The sequence below is a fragment of the Apus apus genome, chromosome 6 (assembly GCF_020740795.1).
Source record: "Apus apus isolate bApuApu2 chromosome 6, bApuApu2.pri.cur, whole genome shotgun sequence".
In the NCBI taxonomy this organism is placed as follows: domain Eukaryota; kingdom Metazoa; phylum Chordata; class Aves; order Apodiformes; family Apodidae; genus Apus; species Apus apus.
The window spans coordinates 28864330-28876828 of NC_067287.1; the positions used below are offsets into that span (position 1 = coordinate 28864330).

At 38.9% G+C, this 12499-nt stretch overlaps 1 protein-coding gene across 4 annotated transcripts in view; it reads left to right on the top strand.

The window, feature by feature from the left end:
• SATB2 (SATB homeobox 2) overlaps nucleotides 1–12499 on the top strand; it is a 132654-nt gene that overhangs the window by 64196 nt on the left and 55959 nt on the right. For all 4 annotated transcript variants that reach the window (XR_007889946.1, XM_051624049.1, XM_051624050.1 and 1 more), the window contains one exon: nucleotides 1059–1161. Coding sequence is in view for 3 of the 4 variants with exons in the window: in XM_051624049.1 (XP_051480009.1) it covers nucleotides 1059–1161 (103 nt within the window). In the remaining variant the exon portion in view is untranslated. The remainder of the gene's footprint in view (nucleotides 1–1058; nucleotides 1162–12499) is intronic.

Consider the following 12499-nt stretch of genomic DNA (forward strand, 5'->3'; position numbering starts at 1 on the left):
CTCACTCTCATCTCCGTGCAGAGGGGTCAGACAGTGTGCTGGGACTTTTTCTGAGCTTTGACGTAAGTGAGGAAGGAGGGCATAAGGAAAGTGTGAGCTCTGGCAAAGGTGCTTCTTCTGTAGAAGGGATGAAGGGAGAGGGAAAAATAGAAAGGAAGAGCTACCACTAAGCAGGCTGTTTCCCTCCCTGTGGGCAGAAGCACCCCAGATACACAGTACCATTTTTATGGGTATGAGATGCTGCATAACTAGTCTGCTCCTCTCTGCTTTAGTTGGCTGATACTACCAAGAGTCACTCAGAGGGAATGTACAAAGAGTAGAAAGGGGTGGTTAAGCAAGTGATATTTTAGTTTTGTTGAGCTTTTTTGTGGGTTTTGGCTGTTCTGTATTGTAGTATGCATAGTTTTCTTCACTCTGAGTGACTGTTAATTTCTCTTTGCAGTGATTTTTCACACAAGGGCTAGTCACACGTTTCTATAAATTATATTAATTTAACTTATTTGCCTAACTGTTGGTCTGCAGTGAGTAGCACGGATGTTCTCTGATTCTTAGCTGTGTGGTCTTGCTGCATTTGGAAGCAGAACAGAGACATCTGAAAAGCATTAATTGGATTATGCATGCTGGAGCATCTAATCTTACCTTTAGGGTCTGGTTCCTAAATCGTGCTTGTTCTCAGCCAGGTGCGGTGAGCATGTGTTCCCTGGCATGCCCCTGCCTCTTGTTATGCAGCTACAGTTTAGATATTGTAGTATCACAAATACACAGTAAAGTAGAACTTCCTCCCCGGCCTGAGCTTCAGGTCTCAGCATAGGTTTGCACTGTATCTTTTTTGCATTATTATGGAAAAAAAAATAATATTATTTTCTAATTGTAATTATGGCTGGGAATGTAGAAATGAGAATAAGACAAATTTTGTGTATTCCTCAGACACTCCTTTTGGTTTTAAAATTGCAAATAGATAATCATTGTGCACTCACAGTCATTCACTTTCCCTGGAAAAGATTTCTAATTGTGTAAGATATTTTAAAACACTTTCTGTCTTTTTTCTGTACTTCCAGAGTATGATTTCATCTATTGTAAATAGCACATACTATGCCAATGTGTCAGCAACCAAGTGCCAGGAATTTGGGAGATGGTACAAAAAGTACAAGAAGATTAAAGGTAAATTGATTTATTTTATTTTGTGACTTTCCAAATTCTTGAACTTCTGCTGACAGTTTGAGATTATTTGCTTTAAGTAAAAGTGATAATAAGCTATAATAATATTAGTGACTTTGTCTACAAAGAGGGCACAGTCACAGCACATTTGAAATTAAATCTGATACTTTACAAATAAGGCTGGTGTGAAAACACAGGCCACTTAAAACATGTTTAAAATATCCCATTTAGCTGTGCTGAAAGATCAACTGTGTTTTGAATTAAGCTAAAACATTTTGGGAAAAAAAATGCGACTCTGGATTTAAAAATTAAATTGCTATGTAAATTACCTTAGTTGTGTTTTATTCATGAAAGTTAAAACCTGTCTTTCTGAGTTATATGTGCCCTTGCTCTCTGCTTTTAATACTCCTAAGTGTACTGGCATTCCTGCCATGTTTTATCATGTGGAATGTGGATACCAGTGGTGCATTTAAAACCCAATTGTTAGGAGATGTTGCTAAATAACCAGGTGCTGCACCCACTGAAGTTAAGATGAAAATAACCTGTTGTTTGTATTTTTTCTTCAATGAAGTTGTGTTAGTTGGTTAGCATTTAATGCCTGGGGGAGTAAAATCATTCTATACAAGTTCATTCCACTCTCACCACTGAAATGTCTGATCACCTACTAATAGTACATTAAATGATGTGACAAGGATCCATTATGTTTAGTTTGTTCTTTTATTCATCCTTTCCTTTGCAAAGGGACTTAAATGTGTACAAGACCATTTGTTTTGGAATTTTTTTTTAAAAAAACCAACGCAGATGTGCCTCAGAGTTTAGGGGTAGTCAAAAGCTTTTCCACAATACCAGCTGGCTCCTCTCTCTCCAGATGTCCATTGGTCCAGGAGATTAGCTTTACCCTATGATAGGTTTTTCCATAGTTTTTCTGTTTTACACCACTTAAATGAAGATTCACTGTCTGGAAGAAGACATAGGCTGTTTTTGTTGTTTCTGTCTGTGTCCTTTCAGTGCCCAGGAAAATCATAACAGAATTCACAAGCAGTATGCAGAAATAGGCTAATGTCCTGTCCCTCTTGAGAAGCTGTTGTATCTGTAGTCGCATGAGGATTAGCATCTTTTGAAAAGAATCTGCCATCTTTTTCTCTTAAAAGGCCGGCAAACATGAGCTGTGAAAAGTTGCTTGTTTAGTTTCTATAGGGCAGGCTAGAAATCTGCATAATGATACCATGAAGAGTCTGCTCCTTGAGTTAGGAACATACGAAACAAAATTGCATAAAATATCAAAAGAAGTTCTGCGGCATCTGTTTTTGCTTCTGCATGTCTGGCTTGTTCAGAACATACGTGTAAGATGCTCAGGCCTGGGGTGTGCAGCGGTTAGATTTTTGCTAGGAGAAAAGAAGAAAACATTTGTAGTAAAGTTATTTGTATTAAGCAGGAAGATTGTTCAGAAGTGGGGTAACAATGCAGATGAGGGAATGACAAATTTGGTTTTCACCTGCTAAAATTATTTAGTCTTGAAGTAAAAATGTTGATTAGATATTTTAGTGGATGTTTACCCTCATGCTGAGCAGACTGGATAGTTTCTTCTCTCTTAATTGCCATTGCATGACTCAGAAGTGGTTTTTCTCTAAATGGTGTCTCTTAATAAAATAATTTTATTCAAAGTGCTCAAATTATCCTCTTGGTTAAAAACCAATCAAAGGAATCAAACAGCTTCAAGGTCATCACCATTTGCTTTTACTTGCTGTTCTATGAGAACAGAGATGGGCTTTTTTCCTCCTTCCCCCCACTTCTTTTTCCAAACTGGGCAAGGGTGCCAGTTGCAGAGGCTCTACGTGCCCTTAACTGTAGTGTTCTTAACTGTAGAGGTGCCACTACAGCTTCTGAGTGTTTCTAGCACACTGTTGTCTTCCACTTTCTTCCATTCTTGGAGCATTGAATTATTTAAGTTCTTACTTTTTTTAGTTAGTAAGTGCACAGTTAAATTGTTAAGTGCAGTAAAAGCAGAATGAGACTTCAATCAAGAGGTCAAGGACCCAAACCTGAGAGTTTGCCAGATATCTGTATCTGTGCTATTCAAAGAGCCAGTCATTGCTGTTTGTGTGTGTGTGCATGTGTGTTAGCAGGAGGAGAAAAAGGAAGGTTAAGGTATGTGTGAAGTAAACACAAGCTGCTATAAAGCAGTTCAAGTAGTGTTGATTCATCAACCATATGAGTGGGAGAGAAAACGAAGAGTCTGGCAGGTACAGTGGTGCATGGAGAATAAACAACCATGCAACTTCAGGGCAGTAATCTAAACCCCCTGGAAACAGGAAGACTTCTGCGCTTCTTTGGGGAGTTTCAGTTTTTCATCATCTCTGTTTTCATTACATTTATTTTTGTAGCCAGATATTCCTACAAGACAGCTCAGTTAGTATGCAAAACCGGTTACTTGTGTTCAATGTTTCAGTTGTCATATACTCTTTTAATAATTAAAAAAAAGGACTTAGATTTTCTGTGAAGGTGGATGGATGATGCAGCAATTAATTTTTCAGGTTGTAATCTGGAAAGATTAGGTAAAACTATAATTTAGAGTCTTTGGTATCAGCACCCGTATCTATTTGTAGCTCTAAGGCTGGTTATTAGAAAGTAAAATCAAGAAACAATTCACATGAACTGTGGTAAAGACAAAATAGGAAGGGGCTTCAAAATAGCTTTATTGACATTGCAAACTAAATGCAGCCTACAGTGTTAAATGTGTTTCCTATTATCTGCTAATGTCTGTTTTAATAAAACAGTGGGAACTAAATGGTTGCTTCTTAATCAAAACCATGATTTCCTAAACATAAGCTACATGATTCTGTTACAAATTGCCACATACAGATCTCCTAGGTCAAACTTTTTTCCTTTCTCATACAAATAAATAAACAGTAAAATAATTATACACTCTGGAAGATCAAAGTAATTAAAACTGAAGCCAGGCAGAAAAATAAAAGTTGTCTGGAAAAAAAAAAAAACAAAACAAAAGCCAAAACCAAAGGAATCAAGTTGCTGAGTATATAGTTAATGTTTAAATAAATACAAGAAAATGAGCAATCAATAATTTGGTATCATTAGCAACAGATGTAAAAGCTGTACACAAATGGAATTGTATCAAATCTCAAGTAAACATTCTCAGTGTTCATTCTGTTGAACTCACCGAAAAGACAGCTAAACTATTTATGCTTGTAATTTAAAAAACATTTTCAGTTAGTTCAGCTCAGCGTGATAATTTTGTCTGTGTCAAGATGATGCTAGGATAAAATCCTGCTTGAATTTTCCTCCCATCCTGCCCTAGCCCCTTCAAATTTTAAGACATTCACAGTTTACTCAGCGGCACAAGAGAGTATCCAGACAGACCGGGGAGTTGACTGGTCTCAGGGATGGAGGCCCTTTTGTCTCCTCCTGGCTCTGAGCCTGCCACTTGGGATACACAGGACATGAGTGAGTTTGTAACAGGGTGTCCACTCTCCCCAGTCTCCTGGGGATACTTGTATAGATTTGAAGGAGAGCTTTTATTAGCATAGTTTTAATGGAAAATGTACAGCACTTGGGAAACAAAAAGCTTGCAGTTCTTCTGTGAACTTTCTCTTCCATTCATGGACATCTGTAATCAATTGGGGTGGTAATTTAGCTATCTAGTTTGTATTATAATTTTGTTCAGAATGTGCACTGTGAATGGATTTAATATTACTGTGTGAACCCTTTTTTTAAACTCTACTTACTCAGTTTTAATTTTTCTTCTTTTTGAGGGATGCAAGGCATTTTAGTACACAGCTCTGCATACATGATGGGGTTTAAGTGTGTTTAAACCTACTTAAATGAAGAATCAGAATTCCCCTTTTTCAATAGTGGTTACAGATTCATTGATGACAACTATACAGCAATGTCTTAGTCCAGTGTTTCTCAAACTGTCTTCCTCCTGCCCAGTCTCATGGGGTTGCTAATCTCAATCTGAGAACTGCTCATCTGGTTTCTCTAGATGCTGAACTTGCTGAAGCTGGGAGAAGGTGTTCAACATTGTTGGAAACTGGGAATTGAATAATTGTTTTAAAGGCTTGCATTGGTTATTAATATTATTAACAAATAGATACACAAATAAAAATAATACCTTTTAAGTAACTAAATGAATATACACACACACACCTATGAGTAACTGTATAAATACACAACTCTATATAAGCTGTCTACATATAGAGAGAAGTCTTTCAGAACATGCAACTCAGATCACTGTTAAGTGACAAAACTTAAGTCAGTTACATACTCATTCTCAGTGTTTTGGATTTATAGGATTTTGAACATTTTTTAGCTCTGTGCTAAACAGATACTTCACTTCCAAGTGTCATGCTTTCCATTTTTATCAGGGGGACTATCACTGTGTCAGATTTTATTCACAACTGAAAGTCTTAACTGGTGTGAATTTTTTCTTTTTGCCTGATGAGACAACTTAGCTCAGTGGGAGGAAATTAGGAAGCTGGAGGGGAAAAACAAATACACAGTGAACATAACAATAAAAAGACCTATTTTCTTTGTCTATGTATTAAGAACATTTCATCTTTGCTCCTGCCATCAGTGGCAGTCAAAATACAGCTTTCTATGGATGTGAATTTTGAGACTGTGGCCATCTCCAAGTTTTTGTGGAATGATGAGGCTTTTCAGTTTAAAGGAGAAGGGCTCAGTTATTTCAATTTCAACAGATCACGAATGTAAGAAAAAGCTTTCACAGCTTCCTTAAATTGAGAATCTGCTTTGGCTACTCCTTGATTTTTCCAGTATCACTGATTTGTTGTTTGTGTGCTGTTTTGTTCTTGAAAGCATGTTTGCTTACTTCCCATAACCGTAATGGGTAGACGAAGCAATCTGTTTTTCTTATAATGTGTTCTAGAGGCTGTTATAGGTTGAGAGAGGTTAGAAACAGGAGTCAGAAAGGCTTTCTTATTTCCAGGCTGAAAGAATTTAGGACTGCAGCACCATGCTAATGCCAGAGCGAGTCTGGGGAAAATTGTTGTTGGGGGTTTTGAGGAATAGGTTTATTTGTTCCTCTTAAGCAGATGTTGTGGAAGGCTCATGAAAAGGTACACCAGATCTCTCCCAAGCAGTGGTTTTGACTTAAAAAAAATATGCTATTTATTTATATGTGTGTGTATATCTCTCTCTCTATAGAGGGGTTTTTATATATGGGTGTGTATATATATGTGCATGTATAGATCTTGACCTTTTGCCTTTTTACTAACAAATTGAAACAGAAATGTCAAGTTTTTTGAGAGGAGATAATTTCCTGTTTTATTTGTATATTAGTTCTGGCTCTGGCACTAAACCAGTTAGGGTCATTCGGGTCAGCTCTGTGGCTCTTGACAGTACAGTAGTTTTTCCTTTACTTACTTTTACACTCCTCACTGTGTATTTACTTCACTAAAAATAGGACTTTCTTCACTATTTAAGGAAAAAGGAAAGCAAATAACTTAATTCGCAGGCGGGCTTTAAAGCATCTAAATAACATACATGACCTGAAGATAATCTCTGACTCAGAGACATCCTCTTGGTCCGTGGATTGCTGTGTTGCTCTATGAGGGGAGCAGTTCATTGGTTTGCATTGGCCGTGAGGAAAAAGTGCCATCTCTCTTGACATAAGTTTAAAGTTGTCAAGATTCAGCAGGAGTTATAGACCCTTTGACTGCTGGTCTCCACACCCACATTATATTTTTGTATTTCAGTGTTGTCTCTGATGTTAGGTGCCAGTTTGGGGAATTTGTGCATGTGTATTGTTAACAATTTACCCACTGCACTGTGTTCCAGGAGCTTTATGAGCTGTGGCCCTCTTAGCTGTTCCTCTCTGTGAAGAGAATTAAAATAGATCCTTTGGGGTTGTTGGTGGGTTTGCTTTTTTTTTTTTTTTTTTGTCCCTTAAGCTTAACTTTTTATCTAAAGTAAATGCATATATGAATTTCAGCTTTGCAGAATGTCTTTCATGTCTTCTGGCAGTTTTGGAGTGGTGCGCAGTAGCACACATGTTGTGGCAGAAGGGTATGTGCAGTTAGCTGAATGCCATCTCTTGCATGTCTGTGTGGCCAGAGTTGCAGCCATGGCTTCTTTAGGGAACATGTCAGTACAAAAAAGGTTGGAAACATTTCTGTGGAGAAACCATGTAGCCACTTGTTCCACAGGTTCATGATACCTTTTAAATTAAGAGATCCTGAGCAAATCTTTTCAAGTAATGTTACTAAACTTTATGGTCGTAAAATGTCTTATGTTACAAGTACAGTTCTTTTCTCAGTGAGGACCAGTTGTGCACTGAGGCTGGGACTTTTTTTGAATTCTTAGTAAAGAACAGTCTTCTTGATTTTCTAAGAAGCAAGCGCTTTTTGTTTCTAATCTGCAGAATCTCAAAATGAGTTTTCCTTAATATTTAAAAAGTATTTGTGTGTGTTGCCAAACAACGTTAGCTCAAAAGGAAAAGAATTTTTAGAAGGTAAGCATTAGTAGAGATTAGATTTGAAAGAGGAAAACCTGAAGATTAGGCATAGGCATAATTTTTTGTGGTGTGAGAGCTGCAATGTGACTGTGATCACATGGATTTAATGAAATACATCATTCTGACAGCAGAACTGAATTCTATTCACTTAAGTATCTGAAGACTTTATATGTCTGCCTTAACAATGTTTGTGTTCTGTCTCATTCCTTTCACCATCTCTGATATTATGAGTCAGGAAGAGATGCATACGTATCTCCTGGAGGGACTGCACAATTGACTGGGTATTCTAGGAGATTTCCGCCTCCCTCTTCAGGTGCCCACAAAAGGTTAGCACTTAAATAGCAGGACAGACTTCTGTCACAGTACTTTGACGGGAAGGGGGATAGTTTTATATAATCTGAGACCATCAATCCATCTAAACCAGTCTCTGTGTTTCTGTCAAACAGTTCAGAGTCATGTTTGCCCTGCTTCTCCTTCCCATTTCACGTGACCAGTATTCACGCATTAGACCGTGTGGTCACTAATGTACCTCCAATGTAATTATTTTCTCTGCCAGATGGATCTGGCATGTCCTATCTACAAATGATGTTAAGGTGATTATGAAGAACTGAGTTCATACTTACATGTGCCCTCTTGAGCCTGTACAGTAACCCAAAAATAATTAAAAATAAGATCATTGATTATATTCTTGTTTTCTGACAGGCATCTTTGGAGGCAATGCAGTGTATCAGAAGAACATGACTTACTATATCTAAGCAGAAAAGACAGAATACATGTTAGCATCTTTGTGTCCCTAGGGGTGACTTGAATCTAATCTTTAGGATGAGGGAAGGAGAAGGTCAGCTGCACAATGAGAGTTAGCAATGTTAGTACACTCTGCTCAGTTCACCTGGAGCTGGTGCTGGTCAAAGATCCACTTTTAATGATAATTCTTCTAAATACAAAAATAGTGGTTTGTGCTTTGGTGGGAGCTGAACAATTTGCAACAACGAAGAACAGACAATGGCCTTTTTCTGTCTGTTTTCCATTAGGCTTGAATAAAGGCCTTTGCTATCCACTGCCAGCAGCCAAATGATTTCTGTATGTGCTCTATAGCTATTTTGAGGTTATTTGCTATCCTGCAGGAGTAAAGGAAGGGAAAGGTTTTAAAAGTTACAGCTTCTTATCAAGTCTACCTTTCCAGTCATCCTGCTTTTTATCCAATCCTGACTGCAGGAGCAAACAGCCAGGCAAAGATCAGACAGTGAAGGAAGTCAGTGAAAGACCTTGGGTAAATATGAAGATTAGATGTTGAATGACCATCAGACTCCTCAGATCAGCCCTTTGCACTGAAGTGGTTAAGTGGTCTGTTATTAAAATAAATAAGTAATTATCCTAATTATAGATTAAAAGATACAGAATTACCACTTTAGAAGCACCTCCTGTGCTCTTGAGTGGTTCTGTTATTTACAAACTGGTAGTTCATAATTATGTAGCCTAAACAAGAGGGCACCCTCTCAGTGTACTGCAGCAGCCCTGTCTCTGAGATGGAGGGTGGTGCTTTGCTGATGGGTGCCTCATCCTCCAAGCACAGCTCCAAAGTTCAAGTCTTGCTCCAGTGAGTAGGATGGTGCTAAGCCAGGAGAAATTGTGGGAACCTCTGTCTCAAGCTGCATGCAGGACACACTGGAGTTCACAGAGTTCTCCCCACTTGGCCATGACAGCCGCTGGTAATGGGTTTCATGATCACCAGGTTTTAAATAATAAATAATACAAAGAAGCAAACTCTGAAGCACTGGGGAACAGCCCTCAGTGGTGACATCCTGTCGCAATTGAAGCATGGCAATTCTGCTGGCTAGTAACTTATTACAAAATATTTCTTTACCAGCCTCTTCCTCCTCTGGGGCAAAGTGCCCATATGCCTGTGGGACTGAAAAGTTCAGGACTCGCTGGGTCATGGGTGCTGGCGGGTCCCCACTGCAGCTCTTGCTCTCCCTGCCCCATCCGTTATTGTGCATAGGAATTTGGTTCCCTGTGCTGTCAGTTCAGTGCTGCTCATAAGCCCTAAATGCCCCACAGGCTGTTTGTCAGAATGTTCCTATTAACAACTCAGTAAAAAAGGGTGAGGGGAAGGGAAGGTGGAGAAATAAATCTTATTTTAAATCTTTTGAGCTGGTTTTATTTCAAATGGAAAGTTGCATGCAGACCACCCCAAGCTATTGTGCTGTGGACTGCGTCAGCTGCTTGACTGCAAAAGGGAGATTTGGGTAGAGGTTAAGAGCATCACACAGGGAAAGGGTGCACTGGATTGCTTTTGTGCTGTATCCAGGAAGTTTCTAACTCAGTATGAAGTTGAAATACATTGACACACGTGGTAATCATTATAAGAAGAGAAAGGAACATTGAAATACAACAAATTGCTGCTCCCATTCTGGGGATTATGTTGTTTTCTGTCTGTCTTGAAGAGATAGTGACATGTTGTATGGGGGTATAGGAAAATGAATGGCAGATACTATCCTGGAGTGCTCTGAGAGCTGCTTAGTGAGCTTGTTGCAGTACCTGTTGTCCAAACACCTTGAATCTGCCTACCTGGTGTGTGGCTTCAGAAGGGTGGGTGGATATGTTGTATTTCATTTAAAAGAGCTCTCCAAGCAAGCAGCTGCAGAGTTGTGTACCCAGCAGTGAGATACGGGGAATAAAAGGGAAACACTGCCATGTCTTTTGCTGTGGTCAAACCACAGATGGAGGTGGGTCGCAGCCTCCTGGACCAGCTTTTAACTAGCACAGGCATTGCTAGGCAAGGAAATTTGTCTGCAGTACTTGAAGGTAGGCAGCATGTGGCCATGAAGTCCCTTCCTAGTTTAAGTCCTGCTGCTATGTCTTCACTGCTTTGTATTCCAATATGTTCAAGTACCAGCTGGTTCCTGCAGGACTACAAGAGTTGTAAATGTATCCCCAGTTTGAGTGGAGCAATAGCAAAGAAGGGAAGAGGAAGACTGTAATGGTGTAGGAACACAGAAAGTGGAGGATGCAAATGGAAAAACTGTCTCAAGATCTGAGGCAGAACATTGATGTCACAGCAGCTTTGTGGCTCCTGTATCCCTTTTTTCTTAGAGCATTGCCTGCAAGCTGGCCCATCTCCCAGGGCAGTGCCAGTCTCCATCTTGGGTTTGACTAAGCTCACTCCAGTCCAGCCCTGCAGAATCCTAGTAGTCCATAGTTACCAAAGAACAACAGGGAATCTGATACGGGCAATGTGTTAGAGAAGGAAAGAGTTTTGAGGAGTTGAGTAATGCACATTTTTTCCATCCAGCGTAACTGTTAACGGTAACCTTTTATTATTGAAGTGGTTGAAGTGACTAGAATCTGGTTTGTTTATTGGGAGTATATGCATGGCTTTATAGTCTAATGTGATCGAAAAAGGGAACTGATAATAAGGGGAAAATACACCTATGGAACCAAGTCAGGTGATGTCTCTGTGTAATGTAATTCCAAGGAGCACTGCAGACATTAACAGCCTGGCAGCCTTTTAATCTTAAACTTTATTTTTATAGGAGTTTATAACTTGGCACTAAAGTCAGCAGTGGGTGGAAACTTGGCAAATGTGGTTCAGCCCAGAAAGTGAATGTTATTTATATTTATTTCTCAACAAGTTTTCGAAAACACTTAGTTACTGTTTTTGTGTTTTATCAAGTAGTAATTTGTTGGTTTCAGTGACTTGTTCTCTGTGTATTTCTTAAACCTACTTCAGCTCTTATGAAACTCCTAGTGGAAGGACTGCAGATTTCCAGGGGTGTAAAGACCAAAAGTAGCTCTTACTATATTTTCTTTTAGCAGCATGCTCCAAATATTTAATGTACACTGAGCAACATTTTTATCCTATTTACTTCAGATTAATTCCTGATTGCCAAGTAGCTACTGCACCTTTGGAATGATTACATTTGATGTTGCTGGCAACTGTTTATATTTAATGGCATTACTCAGGTGCAGGCTTTCTGCAGAGAGGTTGAGTAGGCAGTAGCATGGCCACGTGGGCTCTGAATTGGCCATGTCCCAGAATGTGGTCTGGGGCTGTGATAAAGCAGCCCCTCTTCCCCACTCCCCTGCCTGCACATGGCATCTCTATAGCAATGCCAGGTCTGTCCCTGGTGTTAACAGTGCTCGTATTTAATACTTCACATTGATTTCATGTCAGTTTGCAAAGCCAGAGGCTAATGGTGTACAGCTTTCTGTACTGAATTTTTAAAAAGGCCTACTGACATGATGAGGGGTGGTGTTTGAATAGGGATTTTCAGTAATTTCAGCAAACTGAAATTGTGTTATGTCTCTGGCAGGTTGTGAGTAACAGCAAAAGTATCAGTTGCTGGCAATAGTGTGTGTGTATTGCATGTATTGCATTTCATAGTTGAAATATACTGCACAAATAAGCACTTAGAAAATCAGTTGGTTGTGGTTTTTTTAAGCAATTATTTTATTGAAGAATAAAGATTTTGTGCATTTTTTCTTTAAAATAATGGGAAGAGTGAGTCAGAATTTCTTACAAGAAAATCTTGGGTGCGAATTCACGTAGTTGTAAAATTTGGTACTTGCAATGTTCCAGAATGACAGCTCTAAAGATAGAAACTGTGTGTGCTTGTGTGTGTTCAGGGCATGACTCCTTCCTCAGTGAGAATTCAACCCTTCCTGTCTGAGATTAACCCTGGAAGGTGAAAAGAGCTGTCTTTTCTATTTAGAAGGAAACAGAAAAAGTCATCAGTAAATTGTCATCCTGAGTATTAACTGTGTAAAGCTTCAAAGCTTTTTATAGATTAAGTTTTAAAAAGAGTTCAAAGCCTTGTACAGTTGTAAATAATTACACAAGTTATAATAGTA